The following is a 21,682-nucleotide window of genomic DNA, read 5'->3' on the forward strand; positions in this document are numbered from 1 at the left end:
GACATCAGCCACAGCTCCAGATGCACAGCAGACTCCTCCAGGGCACCGAGCCAAGTGGAATTTTACTGGGTTTCTCCCCCTCCTTTACAGAACACACACACACACACACACACACACACAAACATGCAGACAGACAGACAGACACACACACACACACGCACATGCACAACTGTATACACACATGCGCACAGCGCGCACACACACAAATGCGCGCGTACACACACACACACACACACACACAGCAGCAGCAGCAGGCTGTTCAAATGAATGTGAAAGAAAAGTGTGGTGCAGAAGTTCACACTGACCCCTAGCTACCACACTGGGTCAGAGTTGTTGAGGAGGTCTCTGCAATCACACATACATTTTGCATATTTTCACTTTCTCTGGGTAGCGTCCCTTTTGACCCTGAGGACAACGAAAGGCTTAAGACTCTTCCTGTCCCGTAGCTGCTGTCTTTACATAACTGTGCTGCATTCCATTTAATGCTACAGCCTTTTGGCCAGAGCGATATCGAAAAATAGATTTTAATCCCAATGGGACTCAGCTACATAAATAAAGTATGGATTAAAAAAAAATTATGCACGAACGGCATTGGTCACATGGGGTCAGCATTCAGCAAAGGTGACTTGTGCGTCCAGAAAGACGCGGACGTGATTCCGGTGGTCAGTGGGGCGGTTCCAGCGACGGAAATGTGAGGAGGGAGACTCAGAGCTGAGTCAGCACTTTCACAAGGACACAGAGAATAAACAGTCACAGGCACAGAGAACGCACGGTCACGGCCAAAGGCTGCATTAACTTAGCGGGCTCAGTGCTCCCTGCATCCCATCTGCTCTCCACGCACACCTGCATCCTTCTCAAAGCCACTACCCATTTCCTTGCACAGACAGGAATGCTAATATGTATATGCATGCCCTGTTTGTCCAAAGCACAAGGGCTGTCTTTGTACGTGACTGCAAGAGACTCTGTGAGGGTCTTTGTCTCTGTCAAAGAGGCTGCCAGTACTGAGAAATAAATGCTGGGAGTGCTGCCAGCAACAGTGAAAAATAACATAAGAGAGACAGAGTGTGAAGTACTACCGAAATAGCACAGTTCCAAATAAACACCCCCCAACTGAGATCCCCACCCCCCTTTTAAGAGCCACACCCCTCGCCTTCCTGAAAAACCTACGCTGCCCTCCTCAAACTGCACACTATTCTAAGAATCCCGCCCCTTCACACACGAGGCATTGACTCTGGCACATCACATGGGGTCTGTGAAGGAGAGAAAGAAAGATCACGAGTCGCATGACGGCCGCTGCGTGCCGTGTGATTAAAAAAAAAAAAAAACGGTTTTAAAAATCAAACACAAAAAGAAGAGCTGAATCAAGACAGGGACAGATAACAGACACAGTGGCTGATGAGTCACACAGTACAGGTCTGTTTTTATTTTGGCCTGGTGACCAGATAGCTGGATGCCTGCAGTGAGGTTTTTTTTTTTTTTTTTTTCATCAGAGAGGCGGCTACAGAACACACAGGCTGCATAGCCCAGCTGCAGAGTCCCCCCCTCGCTCAACAGTAGGCCTGTTAAACCACACGGGCTCGGTGCGAGCGCGCTGATTACTGCAGCGTCCAGCAAAGCATTCCCGTAATGGCCTCATCCATTTCCTCTGCCGCTTCGCTTGACATTGCAAAACAAACACAGCAAATGAGCTTTCGGCGTGCGGAGTAAGCAAGACGGGGCCATTTATGAATATGGAGAGGAAGAGCGAGGAAGAATGGAGCCGCTGGTGCAGTTCTCCCAAAATGGAGTTTGTGTTATGAGGAGTGGCTGTCACAATACAGTGAAAATAAGCCTGTCTGAATAACCTTAAATAAAACACACAAACAGGTTCCAATTTTCCAGGACAAGTACGATTAAAGCTGGCAAACCCAAAGATGTCTAATCACCACCTCTCATTCTTAAAAAAAAAAAGAAAAACATTCCAAGAACTATAAGAGTAAAATAATCAAAAAAAGACAAACCCTGCCACTTCTCAGGGTGGGCTTGTGGTGACATATCCCTTGAAAACAGAACATGCTATGAGTAGCAATAATAGTAATACTAATAGTAGTAAAGTAATACTGATATCAATGACAATTATAGTCACTGAATAAACACCAGTTTTAGTGGCAACGAACAAGAGCCTGCTTGTAAACACAGAGAAAATGGTGGAGATGATGATGACTAAGCAATTAAGACGACTTATAAATATAAGTTAACATAAATTGATTTAAATCCCTAAGTGTTTACTCTCCGTTCAGTATATTTTGACACCATTGTACAGTTTTAATTAAGCTGAATAAGGATACTGTAATAAAGGTTCCCTAGATTTCAAACAGGTCATGGACGATTATGCAAATTAATCATGCAATTAAAGGGAAAACCTCTTTGAAGTGGAGAGATGTAAGCAAGTTCTGAAGAAACACGAGGGACGCCAATTCAACGGGTGGCTTTGGCGTGCGAGTGCGCGTTCAGCACCACGTTGCTGGACAGCTCCCAGTACCCAGCTCCCAGTACCCGGGAACTGCATTTGCCGCTGAGGACAGTGTTTGGCCACATCCCGGGTCAACATTAAAAGACTAAAAAGGACAATTTAATCATTTATACATATGAAAACTCTTCAATGATGATCCGTCAGGTTTAGGATTATTATTATTATTATTGTTGTTGTTGTTGTTATAATAATAATTATTATTATTATTATTATTATTATTGTTATAAAACAGGAAAAAATAAAAAAGAAACATCAAGTACAAAGATGTTAAGGAAGTACACTAAAATGTAAATTAACCTGACTCAATTTCAAAAGTTTTAAACTGGGTCTTCTGTCCAGCAGAAATGATTGATAAAAGACTGGTGTGAAAATGAGAAAAGGTCTGTGTAGGAAAGACGTTTAAATACACTATGAGACGAAATGGAAATAGTCATTTATTGCTATTTTGGTGCCAGCCAGCAGCAGATGGGCTCCCTTCACTGAGCCAGGTTCTGCTCCATTACCAGCCAGGCAGCTTTTCCTTGCCACCGTCACTCTAGACCAGGCTTTGAGGGGTTCAGGCCTGGGTCTCATGCAACAAAGCTGCTTTATTACAATGGTAATTATAAAAAGCGCAACACAAGTAAAATTTAACTGAATACTATTCCGCAATTCTAATGTGTGTAGTGAGCGTGCAGTGTCTGTGTTTAACACACAAGGAACGAAACGTCTATACTTATACGTCGAACTATTTTCGGACCTAAATTTTTCAAAGATAATATCTTGATATGGCGAATGACAGAATATATCGGGAACTCTGAGTAGTATTTCATACATGTTCATCACAGAGTCACACAAAAAATGAACATTAAAAAGTATCACGGTTATGCAACGGCTGGAATTTAATTTAGGTGATTCATAATTCATGGCAGAGTCCAGTTGTCAAACATATGACCCTCATTTGGCCACAGACCGTGAATGAATTCAGCCTCGTTCCCTGGAGGGTAGCCAACTCCGGAGTCAGATACATAAACAGCGACACCAAGCGATGGGGTGAAACGCTCGGATAGTGGATACTCAACGGAATAAATTATTATTATTATTATTATTAATGAGTAAGTTTACAGGTATTATTTAGAGGTTTATTTGCCACAATGTAATAAAGGGTCACGTTATAATGCGCATGAATGAATAAAGAGGAAAAAAAGAGTAGTTTAAAATTTCAGTGAAAAACTATTTCACTTAAGACGCCAACACAGTAGCTGCGCAAGGAGATTTCAGCTTGTGACTGTCACTGTTCTGCACCGTGGTGCTGAAAATGGGAAGAAGCACATCGATACAGACCTGATAACAGCGGTGTGGTGAAATAAACGCATCAATAAAACCAAAGACTGTTATTTTTTAAATTGTCATTTTCACGAAAGCTATGATGGTACTCAAAATGTAAAATGCGTTACATAAAATATGTCTCGTATAAAAGGCAGGAACAGCAGTGACGAATCTACCATACCTTCGCGCTGTTAGGGAGCGTTTGGTTCCGTTTAAAGGTGTCTGCTCCATTAATACTGATGAGATCCGCATCAGCAGGTGGAAATGAGGCGGGGAAAACCACAACGTCACTCTTCAGTGTGTCTGAGCTAAAACACACGTCATACTGCTGCGTAGATTTGGAGTAAGACCAGCTCCCGTCAGGGTGTGTTGTGATAACTGGAGCGCTGTACTTGCTCAGACTGCCGTCCGTCCTGTGGCACTTTATAGCTATTAAACTAATAAGGCTGAGCAAAAATATAACGGAAACTGATACAATGGCGATCAGCAAATAGAAATTTACATCCGAGAAACTCTCTTCCTTTGCAGGCAACTGTCTGAATGACGTCTGTAGGCCTACTTCACTGCCATCATCAACAACCACAACATCAATAGACACAGTCGCTGAGTGGGAAGGCTCTCCGTGATCAGAAATCAAAACCACCAAAGGATGAGTCTTCAAGTCATTGTCACTCATTCGCCTCTTAGTCCTTATTTCCCCGGTGCTGGATCCAATTCGGAAGAGACTACTTCCCTTGGGTTCCGTGATGTGATAAGAAAGCAGCGCATTGTAACCAGAGTCTGCGTCCACGGCCCTGATCTTGGCTACAAAATATCCCGCTTCAGCAGAATAGGGGATGCTCTCTGTGTTAACGGAGCCCTGGTCAGAATAGGGCGGGAGAACCGCAGGACTGTTGTCATTCTCATCAAGAATAAAAACATTCACAGTCACGTTGCTGCTTAGAGGAGGGACACCAGAGTCTGTGGCCTGGACTTGAAACTGGAACGTCTTTATCTCCTCGTAGTTAAAAGACTGCAGACTGTGTATCTCACCACTGACAGAGTTTAGGTCGATAGCTGATGGAGAGACACCTTTACCGTAGCTTTTCAATAATGAATACGTAACTTTGGCGTTTTCGTTTAAATCCGGATCAAGGGCAGATACTTTGTAAATGGCAGACGCTACTGGGCTGTTTTCTTTCAAGTACACGTTAATCACAGGGTCCGGAAAGCGCGGCGCGTTGTCGTTAACGTCAGATATATAAATAGTGATAACACTGGTGCTGGAGAGAGGCGGAGTCCCTTCATCTGTAGCTGTGATGGTGACATTGTACTGAGAAGTAACCTCCCTGTCTAGAAACCCGTCAACCACTAATGAGTAATAATTCTTGTAGGATGACTGTAGTTTAAAAGGAAGCCCGCCAGATATAAAGCAACGTGTATTTCCATTCTGCCCTGTATCCTTATCGACTACGGTTATTAAAGCAACTGCAGTGTCTTTACCGGCGTCTTCTCTAACTGCATTGACAAGCGAGGTTACTGATATTTCTGGAGCATTATCATTTACATCAACGACTTCAACTAATAATTTACAATGGGTGGCCCGGGGGTTAGAACCTTTATCTTTTGCTTCCACGCGTATTTCATATGCATGGTTTTCTTCATAATCAATGTCGCCTTTAACGGTGATTTCACCAGTATTTGGATTTATACTAAACATTTGAATAGAATTATCCTCGTGTTCTTGGTTTAGAAACTCGTAAACTATTTCACCATTTATCCCCTCATCCTCATCTGTCGCGTTCAGAATGATTACTGACGCCCCGTGCGATATATTCTCAAAAATGCGCACTTTATAAAGCGGTTGTTTAAAAAAAGGAGGGTTGTCATTCGTATCCATAACATTAACAATTATCTGTAACGTTCCGGATTTGGATGGTTTTCCACCATCGACAGCAGTCAGTACGAGCTGAATCACAGACTGCTTCTCTCGGTCTAAAGCTTTCTGCAGCACTAGCTCAGGAGACACACTCTGCTCTCCACCGCTTTGTACATCCAGTGAGAAGTGTTCATTCGGACTCAGCTTATAGGTCTTCACCGAGTTGCTGCCCACATCGGGATCAGACGCCCTAGGCAATGGGAATCTGTCCCCTACAAAAGCAGATTCTGATATATTCAAATGTCTTGATTTAACACGGAAGGATGGGAAATTATCATTGATATCCACTACGTTTACCTCAATGCGGAACAAATTCAAAGGACTATTAACAATGGCTTCGATGTTTATAGAGCATTTCACCGCATTCGGACACAGATCCTCTCTGTCGATCCTTTCATTTACAAACAAAATGCCAGTCTTCAGATTTACAGAGAAATATTGTTTGTTTGATCCAGATACGATCTGAAACATACGTGATTCCAGATCCTGTGCGTTTAAGTTCAGGTCTTTCGCGATGTTTCCCACAGATGTCCCCTTATTCACCTCTTCAGATACGGAATACACGATTTGTCCGGATACCACGTCCATGATAGAAAGCAAAAGCAGGAAACAAGCAATCGAAAATACGAGCAAATTGGCCATGTTCATCCGATTCATCATAATCCACCAATACTAACTCAGGAAAACACAGAAAAATACAATATCCACATGTGTACGAAGAAATTCTGTATAGCTATCTCGGGCAAACGGCATCCAAAACTAACAAAGCCGCTGATATTAGACCTCATCGCTGAAATAAGGAGGAGCCCAAGAAAAAAAAAACAGTGGATTTTGCTTTGTTAGGCCATAGCGACACCTTGTGGAAATTCAAGAACAGATAGTTATCCGATCAGCCCCTACCCTGCATAAACACCAAAACACGTGACATAATGAAACAGAGGCTAAAGAGACCTTTAATACAGAATCATTGGAGACACACAGAAAATAGCACTAGATTACAAACAATAGAATACGTCGTCAATGCAATATAATTCTATATAACGGCGCACTGCTGTTTCCGAATTTGAATCTCCGTCTGTTTTTCAAATAGACATATGGGAACGTAGTCAGCTCACGTGGTTATAAACATTTCTCGAGGAAAACATTGCTGCATGGCATCTGACGTTGGGGAAAAAACGGGATCTAAAATTAAAATTCTATAGGCAACAGGAAATAATAATAATAATAATAATAATAATAATAATAATAATATTTAATTTATACAGCACCTCTCCAGAGCCCAAGGTCGCTTAACAAAGTTAAGAAGTAGAAAAAACCCCACAAGGAACGGTATGCACAGAAGGCAAAACAGATACATAGGACAGTAATCCAGATGAGTGTATATAATTAAGGTATGAACACAAACATACTAACCAAAGCAATATTGGACACTAAGGGTAAATTATACTGAAGAGGTGGATCTTAAGTAGGGATTTCAAATTTTCAGCACACCCTGATTCCCTGATTTTTTTTGGAAAACCATCCCAAAGAAAGAGAGCAGCCACAGAGAAAGCTCTGCCACCAAATTCACAGAGAAGGCTGTTGAGGGTGGGGAGTAACATGCCAGTATTAAAGTTCAAAGGCTTTGAACTTTAGAGGAGTGGAAGAAGTGTGGTAGAGAGGGGCTGGGTAATTTAGAGCTTTGTAGGTGACCAAAATAATCTGGAATGCCTGCCTTTACGGGAAGCTAGCGTAGGTTTTTAAAAGTGGGTGTGATGTGTTGCCAGGATCTTGTGTGGGTAGGAATTCTGGCAACAGAGCTTTGAGTGTGTTGAAGCTTGCCCAGTAGTGTTAGTGGGACTGTAAAGCAGAGTATGGCGGAAGTCAAGAATGGAGGTAACAGGAGCATGGCTAAAGCACTGGCAGCGAAGGTGGATAAAGAAGGACAAAGCATGGAAATATTTCTCAGATTAAAAAATGATGTTTTGAAGAGATTATTGACGTGGGGTTGAAAAGACAGCAGGGGATGACACCTAGGTTACAAACTGTCTTTGAGGCTTGAGCAGTGAACCCGTCAATACTATGTTAGGTTGTGGCATATAAGAAAATCAGTTATCATACGATGGTATCAGGCTAATCGGAAGCAGCGAGCAGTGATGGGAGGGGGCAATGGAAGGAGAGGTGCTGACAAAGATCTGAAAAGATCTGAGTGTCTTCTGCAAAACAGTGGAAAACGAATGATATTACCAAGAGGCAGCAGATTGGTGAGGGAAAAAAATACATCAATGCTTGCAATGCCTCTGAAACGTTTCTTACATTAAACAGAACAACGTAAGAAAATCATTAAATTGGGAAAAAAAAAACCCTAGTCAAATGATTTAAACCTAATTATACCGAAATGAAAAATGGCACCATATTCGGTTGACAAGAAACAAAGTCGTGGTGTTAGGCTGCCTTATCATAAGTGTGGGGAAAAACTCATTTTAACCAATTAGATCTCACCTTTGCGCTGTTGGGGAGCGTTTGATTTCGTTTGAAGGTGTCCGCTCCGTTAATGCTGATCAATTCCGCATCCGCGGGCGGAAACGGCGGGGGGAAAACCACAACGTCACTCTTCAGTGTGTCCGAGCTAAAACACACGTCATACTGCTGAGTAGATTTGGAGTAAGACCAGCTCCCATCAGGGTGTGTGGTAATTACTGGAGCGCTGTACCTGTTTGAACCACCGTCCGTCCTGTGACATTTAACGGCTATCAAACCAATAAGACTCAGCAAAAATATAACGGAGACTGATACAATGGCAATCAGTAAATAGAGATTTAAATCCGAGAAACTGTCCTCCTTGGCAGGCAACTGTCTGAACGACGTCTGTATTTCACCTGCAGTTTCAACAACCACAACATCAATAGACACAGTCGCTGAGAGGGAAGGTTCTCCGTGATCAGAAATCAAAACCACCAACGGATGAGTCTTCAAGTCACTGTCACTCAATCGCCTCTTGGTCCTTATTTCCCCGGTGCTGCTTCCGATTCGGAAGAGGCTGCTTCCCTTGGGTTCAGATATGTGATAAGAAAGCAGCGCATTGTAACCAGAGTCTGCGTCTACAGCCCTGATCTTGGCCACAAAGTATCCCGCTTCAGCAGAATACGGAATGTTCTCAGTATTAACGGAGCCCTGGTCAGAATAGGGCGGGAGAACCGCAGGACTATTGTCATTCTCATCCAAGATAAAAACGTTCACAGTCACGTTGCTGTTCAGTGGAGGAACACCGGAGTCTGTGGCCTGAAGTAGAAACTGGAATGTTTTTATGTCTTCGTAGTTAAACGACTGAAGGGTATATAATTCTCCGCTGACTGAGTTCACGCTGACCGCCGATGACCGGGGTACACCTTTGGAAGAGCTTTCAAAAATAGAATATGCAAGCTTTGAATTTTCTTTCGAGTCTGGGTCAAATGCAGATATAGTATGAATAACAGATCCCACTGGACTGTTTTCTTTCAAATACAAGTTAATGACTGGTTCAGGAAAATGCGGCGCATTGTCATTGACATCAGAAACGTGTACAGTAATAACGGCGGTGGTGGAAAGAGGGGGAATCCCTTCATCTGTAGCTTTGATGGTGATATTGTACAGAAAAGCGCTCTCTCTATCCAGCGGCCCGTCAACCACTAAAGAGTAATAGTTCTTATAGGAAGACTGTAGTTTAAAAGGAACGGCACCAACTAAAATACAATTACAATGTCCATTTTTTCCCGCGTCGTTGTCTGTTACGGTTATCAAAGCAACTACGGTCCCTCTTTGAGCGTCTTCTTTTACTGGGCTCATTAGTGACGTCACTGTTATTTCTGGGGCGTTGTCGTTGACATCAACTACTTCCACTAACACTTTGCTGTGAGTACTCCTTGGAGTTGAACCTTTATCCTGTGCTTTCACGCGGATCTCGTAGGCAGAGTTTACCTCAAAATCCAGATTCCCTATTATGGTAATTTCTCCTGTTATCGAATCAATGGCAAACATATCCGAAGGATTTAAACTTCCGCGTTCAGCTAAAGAATATACTAGCTCACCGTTCAATCCTTCGTCAAGGTCTGTGGCATTAAGTGTTATTATCTTTGTTCCAGGCGATACATTCTCATTAACACGGACTTTATAAAGAGATTTGCTGAATACTGGCGCATTGTCATTCACATCGATTACATTAACAATGATCTGTAATGTCCCGGTTCTGGGAGGTTTTCCCCCATCAACAGCAGTCAGTACGAGCTGAATCACAGACTGCTTCTCTCGGTCTAAAGCTTTCTGCAGCACTAACTCAGCAGACATGCTCTGCTCTCCACCGCTCTGTACGTCCAGTGAGAAGTGCTCATTCGGATTCAGCTTGTAGGTCTTTACTGAATTACTTCCCACATCGGGGTCAATAGCAATTGGGAGAGGAAATCTCTCTCCAGAAACCGACGATTCAGGAATATTCAGAACTTGTGATTTGTCCAGGAACGACGGCGCATTATCGTTGATGTCTAAAATATTTACTTCGATGCGGTGAATATGCATAGGCTGATTCAGTATTACCTCAATATTTAAAGAGCACTTCGCCAAATTCGCACATAGCGCCTCTCTGTCAATTCTGTCATTAACATAAAGGATACCGGTTTTCAAATTTACCTGAAAATACCTTTTGTTAGAACCAGTTGCAATCTGAAGCCCTCGAGATTCAACGTCTTGCACATTCAAATTTAAATCCTTCGCGATATTTCCGACAAACGTACCTCTGTCCACCTCTTCCGAAACGGAATACACAGTCTGTGCCGAAGACCAACCCAGAAGAAAAAACAAGGCGATACACGTAATCCAGATATGTAGGCCTACTGTCTGATCCCAAAGTCCATTCATTGCTCTAGCTGACCAGTGACCACTGCAGTCCAGTGAACTCCGGAAAAGGTAAGGCGTATATTACCGATGAAACATATAGATTTTAATCAAAGCAATGCATATTTGAAGGACTGTGCCACACTATGATTCTGCGCGCTATCTGGAACAAAGCGGCCAGTGGTGTGTGCGCTTCACCATTCCCTATAAAAGGAGGAGTCTGTGAATGTGTTATTGTTATTATTTGTGGTCTGTAGCGCCACCTCGTGTCAAATTTACGGATATCAGAAGAGTTTCTGTCATGAACACAGTGAAAGCAAATCTTGCACATTTACCCTTAGAACCATAGTATTTCTGACATTCAGTAGAAAAACCACACCAAGATTTAAAAAAAAAGAAAAAAGGTAATTAGGCTACTGTTCAGTTGGAACACTAGCAGAACGTTAGCACACGTCAAAGCAGCCCTTAAAGAATAGTTAAATTAAAGGAGCGATTCAATACATTTTTTCATGCACAATGAACATTGCAGCCAGCTCTACCAATTTGATTTTTTTATTAAACCATTGTAATTGCACATATGATAAATCTGAAAGTCCTGCCGTTATAAACATTAGACATAATGACTGTATACAAGCATACATTCATCCAAACACACTTTTACGCGCAAATACGCACGAAAACAGCCATCTAAAACACTACACAGAGGGCTCCTTTGAACTCACGGACTTGGGTGGTTTTGCTTAGGTTATGAATTGAGTATTTTCGTAATGTAAAAATGATCTCCGCAATCAAGCACCGTATTTGTAAACTGAACTGTGGTCATATATAAATCGTGGGAGAAACTGATTTCATCATGTGGCTTGATAAACTGACGGTGTGACCCATTAATAATCAACATAATTGGACAGACACCATGAACAACTCGGAGCAAAAGAGCCCTCTTCGACCCGCTTCAAACATCACCGCATCAGCGCGGTTTCTAAATCCGGTCGAGGGGACACAGTGTATCTATGGAGAAAACGGCACGTGATTTACTATGCTTGACTGCGAACACAGGGTGAGATTTAACTCTTAAAAAATGTTACTCAGCATACTTCTGTGAGGGAGAACTGCTTCGGTATATTTCACCAAATAAGCTTAAATAAATACAACATTAGGCCTACATATTTTAAAGCAGTTATCTAAACGGAAGTCTTCAAATCAATCCATTATCTATGTCCGCTTATTCTGGTCAGGGCCGCAGGGGGTGCTGGAGTCTATCCCAGCGTTCATTGGGTGAGAGGCAAGAATACACCCTGGACAGGTCGAACACAACCATTCAATCACACACTCCAATTAGCCTACATGCACGTCCTTGGACTGTGGGAGGAAACCCACGGGGAGAACATGAGAACTCCACACATAAAGGGATTCGAACAACACCTTCTTGCCGTGATGCGACAGTGCTACCCAGTGCACCACAGTGTCATCATCAGTTGAGGTATATTTCCGTCAAAAGGCTAATACTAGACAATACGCAAAATGAGACGAAAAATGGCTCATTCAAATCTAATACACGAAACAGTAGCGAATGGTGTAAAATACAAAATGAGAACACGCCCAAGACAAACGACTTTGATACGTATAGAAAATGGATGCAAAAACCAAATAGAACTACGTGTAACATTGAATTTGTAGAGGAAAATACATACACATTTTTAAACACTGCTTACAGTGCTAGCCATGGAATACATCTGAGAACAAATTTGATTGTATGATAAAAAATATGCGATATAAAATAACAAAGAAATAATAGTAAAGTCTTAAACCTTACTTCCGGAAGTTTTAAACATTCAGAATGACAGGATTCAAATCAGCGTTGTATATCCAGTAGTTACCTTCTCGTTGTTGGGAAGGGTTTGGGTTCGCTTTAAAGTGTCTGCCCCGTTAATGCTGATCAGCTCCGCTTCTGCAGGCGGAAACGGTGAAGGGAAGACCACCACGTCGCTCTTCAGTGTGTCAGAGCTAAAACACACGTCATACTGCTGCGTAGATTTGGAGTAAGACCAGCTCCCGTCAGGGTGTGTGGTGATCACTGGGGCACTGTACTTGCTCAAACTGCCGTCCGTCCGGTGACATTTCACGGCAATCAAACCAATAAGACTGAGCAAAAATATCACTGATACCGAGACAATGGCGACTAGTAAATATAAATTTAAGTCCGAGAAACTGTCCTCCTTGGTAGGTAACTGTCTGAACGACGTCTGTATTTCATCTGTACCTTCAGCAACTACAACATCAATAGACACAGTCGCTGAGAGAGAGGGTTCTCCGTGGTCAGAAATCAAAATCACCAATGGATGAGTCTTCAAGTCATTGTCACTCATTCGCCTCTTCGTCCTTATTTCACCGGTGCTGCTTCCGATTCGGAAGAGGCTGCTTCCCTTAGGTTCAGCGATGTGATAAGAAAGCAGCGCATTGTAACCAGAATCTGAGTCTACAGCCCTGATCTTGGCCACAAAGTATCCTGCTTCAGCAGAATATGGAATGTTCTCAGTATTAACGGAGCCCTGGTCAAAATAGGGCGGGAGAACAGCCGGACTGTTGTCATTCTCATCAAGAATAAAAACATTCACAGTCACGTTGCTGCTTAGTGGAGGAACACCTGAGTCTGTTGCCTTAACTTGAAACTGGAACGTTTTTACTTCTTCATAGTTAAAAGACTGCAAGCTGTATATTTCTCCATTGACAGAGTTTATGTTGACCATTGGTGACCGAGAGGTCGAACTCTCCAATAAGGAATAAGTAAGTTTAGAATTTTCTTTCAAGTCCGAGTCGAATGCAGATATGGTGTAAATAACAGACCCCACTTGGCTGTTTTCTTTGACGAATACGATAATCACAGGCTCTGAGAAGTGTGGTGCGTTATCGTTCACATCAGAAACATGTACAGTAATAATGCTGCTACTGGAGAGAGGCGGAATCCCTTCATCAGTAGCTGTGATGGTAACATTGTACTGAGTACTACTCTCTCTGTCCAGTGGACCATCAATCACTAATGAGTAATAGTTATCATTTGAAGACTGGAGTTTAAAAGGAACAGAGCCAACAATGCGACAATGAACAATTCCGTTTTTGCTTCCGTCTTTATCTGAGACTGTAATTGAGGCAACGACTGTGCCCATTTTGGCGTCTTCTCTCACCGTGTTCAGCACTGAAGTTACTGATATTTCGGGAGAATTGTCATTTACATCCACAAGTTCAATTAATAGTTTGCAATTAGTACTCCGCGGAGGGAGGCCTTTATCGCGAGCATTGATGCGTAATTCAAACGCACCATTTTCTTCATAGTCAAGCTCGCCCTTTGTCGTGATCTCACCTGTATCCTGATTAATCGAGAAAATGTCCGTTGGATTCACATTGCCGCGTGAAACAAAAGAGTAAATAACTTCACTGTTTACTCCTTCGTCTATGTCCGTTGCATTTAGTTTTATGATTGGTGTTCCAGAAGGAATATTTTCAGAAACACGGACTTTGTAAAGCGAGCTGCTGAAAGTTGGGCTATTGTCGTTCACATCAATTACATTAATAATAATCTGCAATGTTCCCGATCTGGGAGGTCTGCCTCCGTCAACAGCAGTCAGAAGTAGCCGGATCACAGGCTGCTTCTCTCGGTCTAAAGCTTTCTGTAGCACTAGCTCAGGAGACGCACTCTGCTCTGCACCGCGCTGTACATCCAGTGAGAAGTGTTCATTCGGACTCAGCTTATAGGTCTGCACTGAGTTACTACCCAGATCGGGGTCATTGGCCAAAGGAGGGGGGAATCTTTCCCCGGGAAACGCATATTCGGTTATATTTAAAACGTGAAATTTCTCCTGGAAAACTGGCGCATTATCATTAATGTCCAAGATATTTACGTCAATACGATATACATTCACAGGATTATGAGCCACTGCCTCTATCTTGAGAGCGCATTTCGGAATACTAAAACACAACTCCTCTCTGTCGAGCCTTTCGTTCACAATTAAAACACCAGTCTGCAAATTTACCTCAAAATACTTCGTACTGGATCCGGACACGATCTGAAACGTGCGTAATTCCAGCTCCTTAAGATTAAGGTCCAGATCCTTCGTTATGTTTCCGACAACAGTTCCCCTGTTCACTTCTTCAGAGACGGAATATACAATCTTCTGAAAGGACACTGCCCATAGACAAGAAAAAACCACACACTGAATCCAAATACGCCATTTTTGAATGGAAAATCCCATCGCTTCCGGGGAGCACAGTGATACTGAAAGATGCTACTTTTAGAATAAAAAATTAAATGCTCACACAATCACTACGGCAACATTACATTGACGACGGCAGCTAATGTGCGACTTTCTGCAACAAAGCCTCTATGCCTGATACACCGTTAACAGAAAAGGAGGAGCCCCGGAAAGCACATTTTACCATGGTCAACAGCGACACCGTGTGCTTTTATTAGCCAAGGCAAGAAAGGACACACATCAACTCCGCAAGACTGAAGATCAAACAATCCAATCATCTATATTTTACGCAAGGCTGTTTCATTTTAACATGAAATAACAATGTCTCTATAGCGTGTGTATGTAATTGGAATTGCACGCACGAATTCCTACGAACTGTGATGATACAGACGAGACGAAGCATAAACTAACGGTTTATGAAAATGATTTGATTTAATAAACATCTAAACGAAATACGATTGGTACATACAATCTAAGACGTTAGATGAAAACCGGCTAGTTTTGGTTTCTAACCTGCTAGGACACAGTCAGGCTACATCAAGGTAAAAGCTGAGGTAAATTAGGGCCATTCATGCAAAACATCTGTCAACCTATATTTACACCTCTCTGGACGTCTATATTCGGGCTTGTGCTCACTGGGGTGAAAGTAATAAAAGGCAAAATTACATCAAGACAAACTGCTTTCTGGAACATTCATTAAAATGCCATTCAAAACCAGTTTTCTTGCACAGCATGCCTTCTCCTGAAGTTGAATTCACATTTTATTAATATGCCATTTTAAATAATGAATACCAACCGTGTTAGTGAGCTGAAATTTGCACCACAGTCAATCTAGAATCATGACGCTGTGTAGTATATAAGTTTTATTACGTGGACATTGTGCTTTTTTTTTTTACGTTTTTTTTGCACAGGTGGAATATATCTCCGGGAACTTTACAGTTTACAAGCTAGAATTCGCTTGACCATATACGTGATAAAATACCAGTTTCGCGTTAAATCGGTAGCCTACCCTTCAAAACTACTTTAAATCACAGTAGTGTGGAAAATTCTTGTAAGAGATGTCTCCCGAGGTTGAATATATGGCCTTATCTACTACAACCGAAACTGGAAAAAGTATGCGCATGAAAATTGGAAGTAATTGATTGATTCATACTGCAGACACGTTGCCCTGCATTGGTGCGTTGATTGATTTACTGATTGGTTGATACGTTGATTTATTAATTAATTTGTTCACCCATTCATTCATTCTATGAAGAATATGCGTGCAAGACACACTTATTGTAAATAAAACGCAAAGGTGTGACAGTCCTACTTGTAGTCCCAGTAAGTAATCTTTGGGACAAAGACTTATTATTTCTTGATTTGGCTATGTAGTCTATTAGATTTGTAATCACATACTTCATAGAGTATTTTTATACATTTTGGTTTCACAGTCTTTTTTTTTTTACAGAAATTACAGCACTTTTCACACATAGCCCATTTCAGGGCACCATTATGTTTGGGACAAATGGCTTCACGTGTGTTTCAGATTAGTCAGGTGTGTTCAATTGCTTCTTTAGTAGAGGCATAACAGAGCTTATTGTATCCAGTCTTGATTCTAGGCTGTTGATTTCCCTTGAACTCTGTAATTCGGCTTTGTCAACATGGGGACCAGAATGTTGCCAATGAAAGTCAAGAAGAGACATAGGCCACGCCATAATGAAGAAAAGCCCCCAGACACCTGTCTGACAGTGGATATTTCAATGACCACTGTCCTTCACAAACAGAACTACAGAGACTACACAGCAACATACAAACCACTAGTTAGCCATAAACACAGGATGGCCAGGTTGCAGTCTGCAAATAATTATATATATTTAAAAAGCCTGCAGAGTTCTGGGAAAAGGTCCTGTGCACAGATGAGACCAAGATTAACTCATATTAATGTGATTGCAAGAGCAAAGTGTGGTAGCCAAAATGAACTGCCCAAGGTCCAAAGCACTCCCCCTCATCTGTGAAACACAGTGTGTGGGTGTTATGGTTTGGGCATGTATGGCTGCCACAGGCATGGGCTTACTTGGCTTCATTGACAATATAACTGTTGATAGTAGCGACAGAATGAATACTGAAGTGCACAGAAACAGCTTGGCTCAAGTTCAAGCAAATGTCTCCAAACTCATAAGATGGTGCTTCATTCTACAGCAAGACTATGATCCCAAACATACTGCTAAAGCAACAAAGGAGTTTTACCAATGGCAAAAACAGGAAAATGATTGATTGGCCAAATCAGTCACCCATTCTGAATCGAACTGAACATGCGTTTCCTATGCTGAACAGAGAATATATCCCAAACTCCATGGTTCCCAGGAATGGGGGTACTATGTATAGAAAGTGTTGTAATTTCTACATGGTGAAACCAAAATGTATACACCTTAATAAAATCTTTAACCACATGCAAATTGTTCGATTACAAATTTTAAATTGGGGAGCACAATTCAAAATCAAGAAAAAAATGTCTTTGTCCCAAACATTATGGGGGGCACTGTACACTGAAATGTGAATTCTGCCTAGGTTTCCAGGGCACATTCAAGTATAAATTTAAAGGAATTGGTACTGGCTATCTTACCTTCTCACTGCTGGGGAGCGTTTGATTCCTTTTCAACGTGTCCGCTCCATTAATGCTAATCAGCTCCGCATCAGCGGGCGGAAACGGCGCAGGAAAAACCACAACGTCACTCTTCAGTGTGTCTGAGCTAAAACACACGTCATACTGCTGCGTAGATTTGGAGTAAGACCAGCTCCCGTCTGGGTGTGCTGTGATCACTGGGGGGCTGTACTTGCTCAATCCGCTGTCCGTCCTGAGACATTTAACAGCTATTAAACTAATGAGGCTCAGCAAAAATATAACTGATACAGAAACAATTGCGATAAGCAAATAGAGATTTAAATCCGAGAAAGTCTCCTCCTTGGCAGGCAGCTGTCTGAATGACGTCTGCAGGCCAGCATCACTGCCATCTTCAACAACCACAACATCAATGGACACAGTCGCTGAGAGGGAAGGCTCTCCGTGATCAGAAATCAAAACCACCAACGGATGAGTCTTCAAGTCATTGTCACTCATTCGCCTCTTTGTCCTTATTTCCCCGGTGCTGCTTCCGATTCGGAAGAGGCTGCTTCCCTTGGGTTCAGATATGTGATAAGAAAGCAGTGCGTTGTAACCAGAGTCTGCGTCTACAGCCCTGATCTTGGCCACAAAGTATCCCGCTTCAGCAGAATAGGGAATGTTCTCAGTATTAACGGAGCCCTGGTCAGAATAGGGCGGGAGAACCGCAGGACTGTTGTCATTCTCATCCAAGATAAAAACGTTCACAGTCACGTTGCTGCTCAGTGGAGGAACACCAGAGTCTGTGGCCTGAAGTAGAAACTGGAATGTTTTTATGTCTTCATAGTTAAACGACTGAAGGGTATATATTTCTCCGCTGACTGAGTTCACGCTGACCGCCGATGACCGGGCTACACCTTTGGAAGAACTTTCAACAATAGAATATACAAGTTTAGAATTTTCTTTCGAGTCTGGGTCAAATGCAGATATAGTATGAATAACAGATCCCACTGGACTGTTTTCTTTCAAATACATGTTAATCACTTGTTCAGGAAAACGTGGGGCATTGTCATTGACATCAGAAACGTGTACAGTAATAACGGCGGTGGTGGAAAGAGGGGGAGTCCCTTCATCTGTAGCTCTGATTGTGACATTATACTGAAAAACGCTTTCTCTATCCAGTGGCCCGTCAACCACTAAAGAGTAATCGTTCTTATACGAAGATTGCAGTTTAAAAGGAACTACACCAACCAAGACACAATTAAATTGTCCATTTTTTCCAGCGTCTTTATCGGTCACGGTTATCAAAGCAACTACTGTCCCTCTTTGAGCGTCTTCTCGTATAGGGCTCATAAGTGACGTCACTGTTATTTCCGGCTCGTTGTCGTTGATATCAATAACTTCCACTAACACTTTGCAGTGAGTACTCCTTGGAGTTGAACCTTTATCCCGAGCTTGCACGCGTATCTCGTAGGCAGAGTTTTCCTCAAAATCCAAATTCCCTATTATAGTGATTTCTCCTGTTATCGAATTAATGGCAAACACATCCGAAGGATTTAAACTTTCTCGTTCAGCTAAAGAATATACTAGCTCACCGTTCATTCCTTCGTCGAGGTCTGTGGCATTAAGTGTTATTATTTTTGTTCCAACTGATACATTCTCATTAACACGGACTTTATAAAGAGATTTGCTGAATACTGGCGCATTGTCATTCACATCGATTACATTAACAGTGATCTGTAATGTCCCGGATCTGGGAGGTTTTCCCCCATCAACAGCAGTCAGTACGAGCTGAATCACAGCCTGCTTCTCTCGGTCTAAAGCTTTCTGTAGCACCAACTCAGCAGACACACGTTGCTCCTCACCGCTCTGTACATCCAGTGAGAAGTGTTCATTCGGACTAAGCTTGTAGGTTTTTACGGAGTTGCTGCCCACATCGGGGTCAATAGCTCTTGGGAGAGGGAATCTCTCCCCAGAAACCAACAATTCAGGAATATTCAAAACTCTTGATTTGTCCAGGAACGACGGTGCATTATCGTTAATGTCTAAAATATTTACTTCAATGCGGTGAAGGTGCATGGGCTGATTCAATATTGTCTGTATATTTAAAGAGCACTTCGCCAAATTCGCACATAGCGCCTCTCTGTCTATTCTCTCATTAACGTAAAGAAAACCGTTTTTCAAATTTACCTGAAAATAGTTTTGGTTTGAGCCAGTTGCAATATGAAGCCCTCGAGATTCCAATTCTTGCACATTGAGGCTGAGATCCTTAGCGATATTTCCAACAAATGTCCCTTTATTCACCTCTTCCGAAACGGAATACACAGTCTGTGCCGAAGACCAACCCAGCAAACAAAGCAACGCAATACACGTAATCCACACATGAACCGTATGTTCCCAAAGGCTCATCGTTGCGCTGGTTTATCACGGAAGTCCAATGAACTCTGGAAAAAGCAAATCATATATTCCAAATGAAAAGATACATTTAAATTCAAACAATGTATATTCGAAATCCTGCGCCGCACTATGATTATGTGCCCGTGTCTGCAACAAAGCGACCGGGCTTGTGAGCTTCACCCTCTTCTCCAAAAGGAGGAGTCCTGGATGTACTATTTTTTGTGGTCTATAGCGACACCGTGTGTCAAACTTACTGATATCAATAAAGTTTGTCATGATTACAGTCAAAAGAAATCTTGCGCATTTGCAATTCCTTCGTATTTTTTAAATGAACAAAAATCACAACAAGATAAAACTGTGGCAAATAGCTACAGTTGGGACTGTAGCAAAACGCCAACACCCAGCAGTCATTAAAAGACCGTTATATGAAATGAGCGATTACAATTTTTTTTCGTGTTAACTGAATGAAAATGGAAGTTAACTCCACAAACAGCGAAATGGTATTAGTGATACAATCCTGTTTGCATATATGATACCTCCGATCGTCATTCCCTTAGGCATGTCATATAATGACAGATATGCCCGAGATAGCAGACAATTCCGGGCCAAATATACGTGGGTTTAGACACTTAAGGGTCAGGTATGGCAATGGAAAGTGTGCTGTGGATCAAAAGTGGCCAAAATGCAACCAACCACGTGCGGCATTTTAATTTTGTGCGGCATTGTAATTTTGAGCCGTATTGAGGCCCAACTGCAGCCAGCCAAATTTAAGGTTTATCATGGGATTCGAATTCAGAGCCAAACGTGGCCTGAATGCATATCACACCGGAGAGATGATCTCATCAAGCCTGAGTAGCAGCTGCGTTCTGGCAGGCAGATTCGGATGGATTCACCGCCGTCATTCCATGGCGGTATGTGGGCCAATTGAAGTGGCAACTGTGAGCCAGCACTGGGCCGTCACTCAGTTACTATCGGGGACGCCTATAAATCTATCAAAAGAAACTGATATTGCAAATAAATGTACTAATTATTTCTTACTAGTATGCATAAAAATACTCGCGCGTAATTACGCATAAAAAGTAAAATTAAAAAGTCTACTTGGAGCGTCTCTCTCAACTGAAGGACCTAGGCCCCTTTGTTTCGGCTAAGGATGGGCTGTTTTCGTATGTGTAAAAATGTTTTTTTTTTTTTTTTTTTTTCCCCCAAGCACAGTATTCGTAATATGGGGATTACATTTACCGAACAGTGGGCAACACACGTATCTCAACAGGTATTAATATAAGTGCATCGTCATAAAAAAATCATTACCATGGTTCGATTACTCGACCTTCTTCGACTCGTTTCAGCAAACAGCGCGATGGTTTCTAAAACTGATGGCCAATCGGGCTCACTGTGTACCAATTTCAAATTGCATGTGATTTCACTGAAGATTGATCTAAAACGCAAATTAATTTAGCTCTGAAACGTGTTCTGTACCGTGTTATGATGGAAACGTGCTCTCAAATGAGATATTTCACCAGGTCGTGTTAATGCTTACAGAATTAGTAAAAAGACTGACATATTTGAGCAGGACAAAAATCTTCAATGAAGAATAACTCTTTAAAAGGACGGATAGTAAATGACAGGACAGATATGTACATTTCGCACAGATGGCTTGCTAAATTTAATTCACTAAACTTTATTTAATTCTGCATAAAATATGAAAGCCAAAACGATCTAAGCAAACGACTTTGGTATACCATAAACAAAAAACCAAAGAAAACAACATATAAAACCGCATCAACAGAAAAACCAGAACTTGGTCAAACAGATGTTAAGGAAACTGAAGTAAACATTTTAAAGCAAAGTAGCACTACATTAAAGTAAACTGCGAC

At 42.0% G+C, this 21,682-nt stretch overlaps 1 protein-coding gene across 17 annotated transcripts in view; it reads right to left on the reverse strand.

The window, feature by feature from the left end:
- LOC135250072 (protocadherin alpha-C2-like) overlaps positions 1-21,682 on the reverse strand; it is a 121,390-nt gene that overhangs the window by 34,965 nt on the left and 64,743 nt on the right. Inside the window, exon 1 of one of the 17 annotated variants that reach the window (XM_064325967.1) lies at positions 17,436-21,597. The exons of 14 other annotated variants lie outside the window; for them this stretch is intronic. In XM_064325967.1, coding sequence (XP_064182037.1) covers positions 17,436-19,820 — 2,385 coding nt within the window. In that variant the 5' untranslated portion in view covers positions 19,821-21,597. Of the gene's footprint in view, positions 1-4,001; positions 6,276-8,219; positions 10,374-17,435; positions 21,598-21,682 lie in introns of those variants that run through there. 2 more of the 17 variants (XM_064325981.1, XM_064325980.1) reach the window with 2 other exon arrangements.

Source organism: Anguilla rostrata, chromosome 3, assembly GCF_018555375.3.
Source record: "Anguilla rostrata isolate EN2019 chromosome 3, ASM1855537v3, whole genome shotgun sequence".
Classification (NCBI taxonomy): domain Eukaryota; kingdom Metazoa; phylum Chordata; class Actinopteri; order Anguilliformes; family Anguillidae; genus Anguilla; species Anguilla rostrata.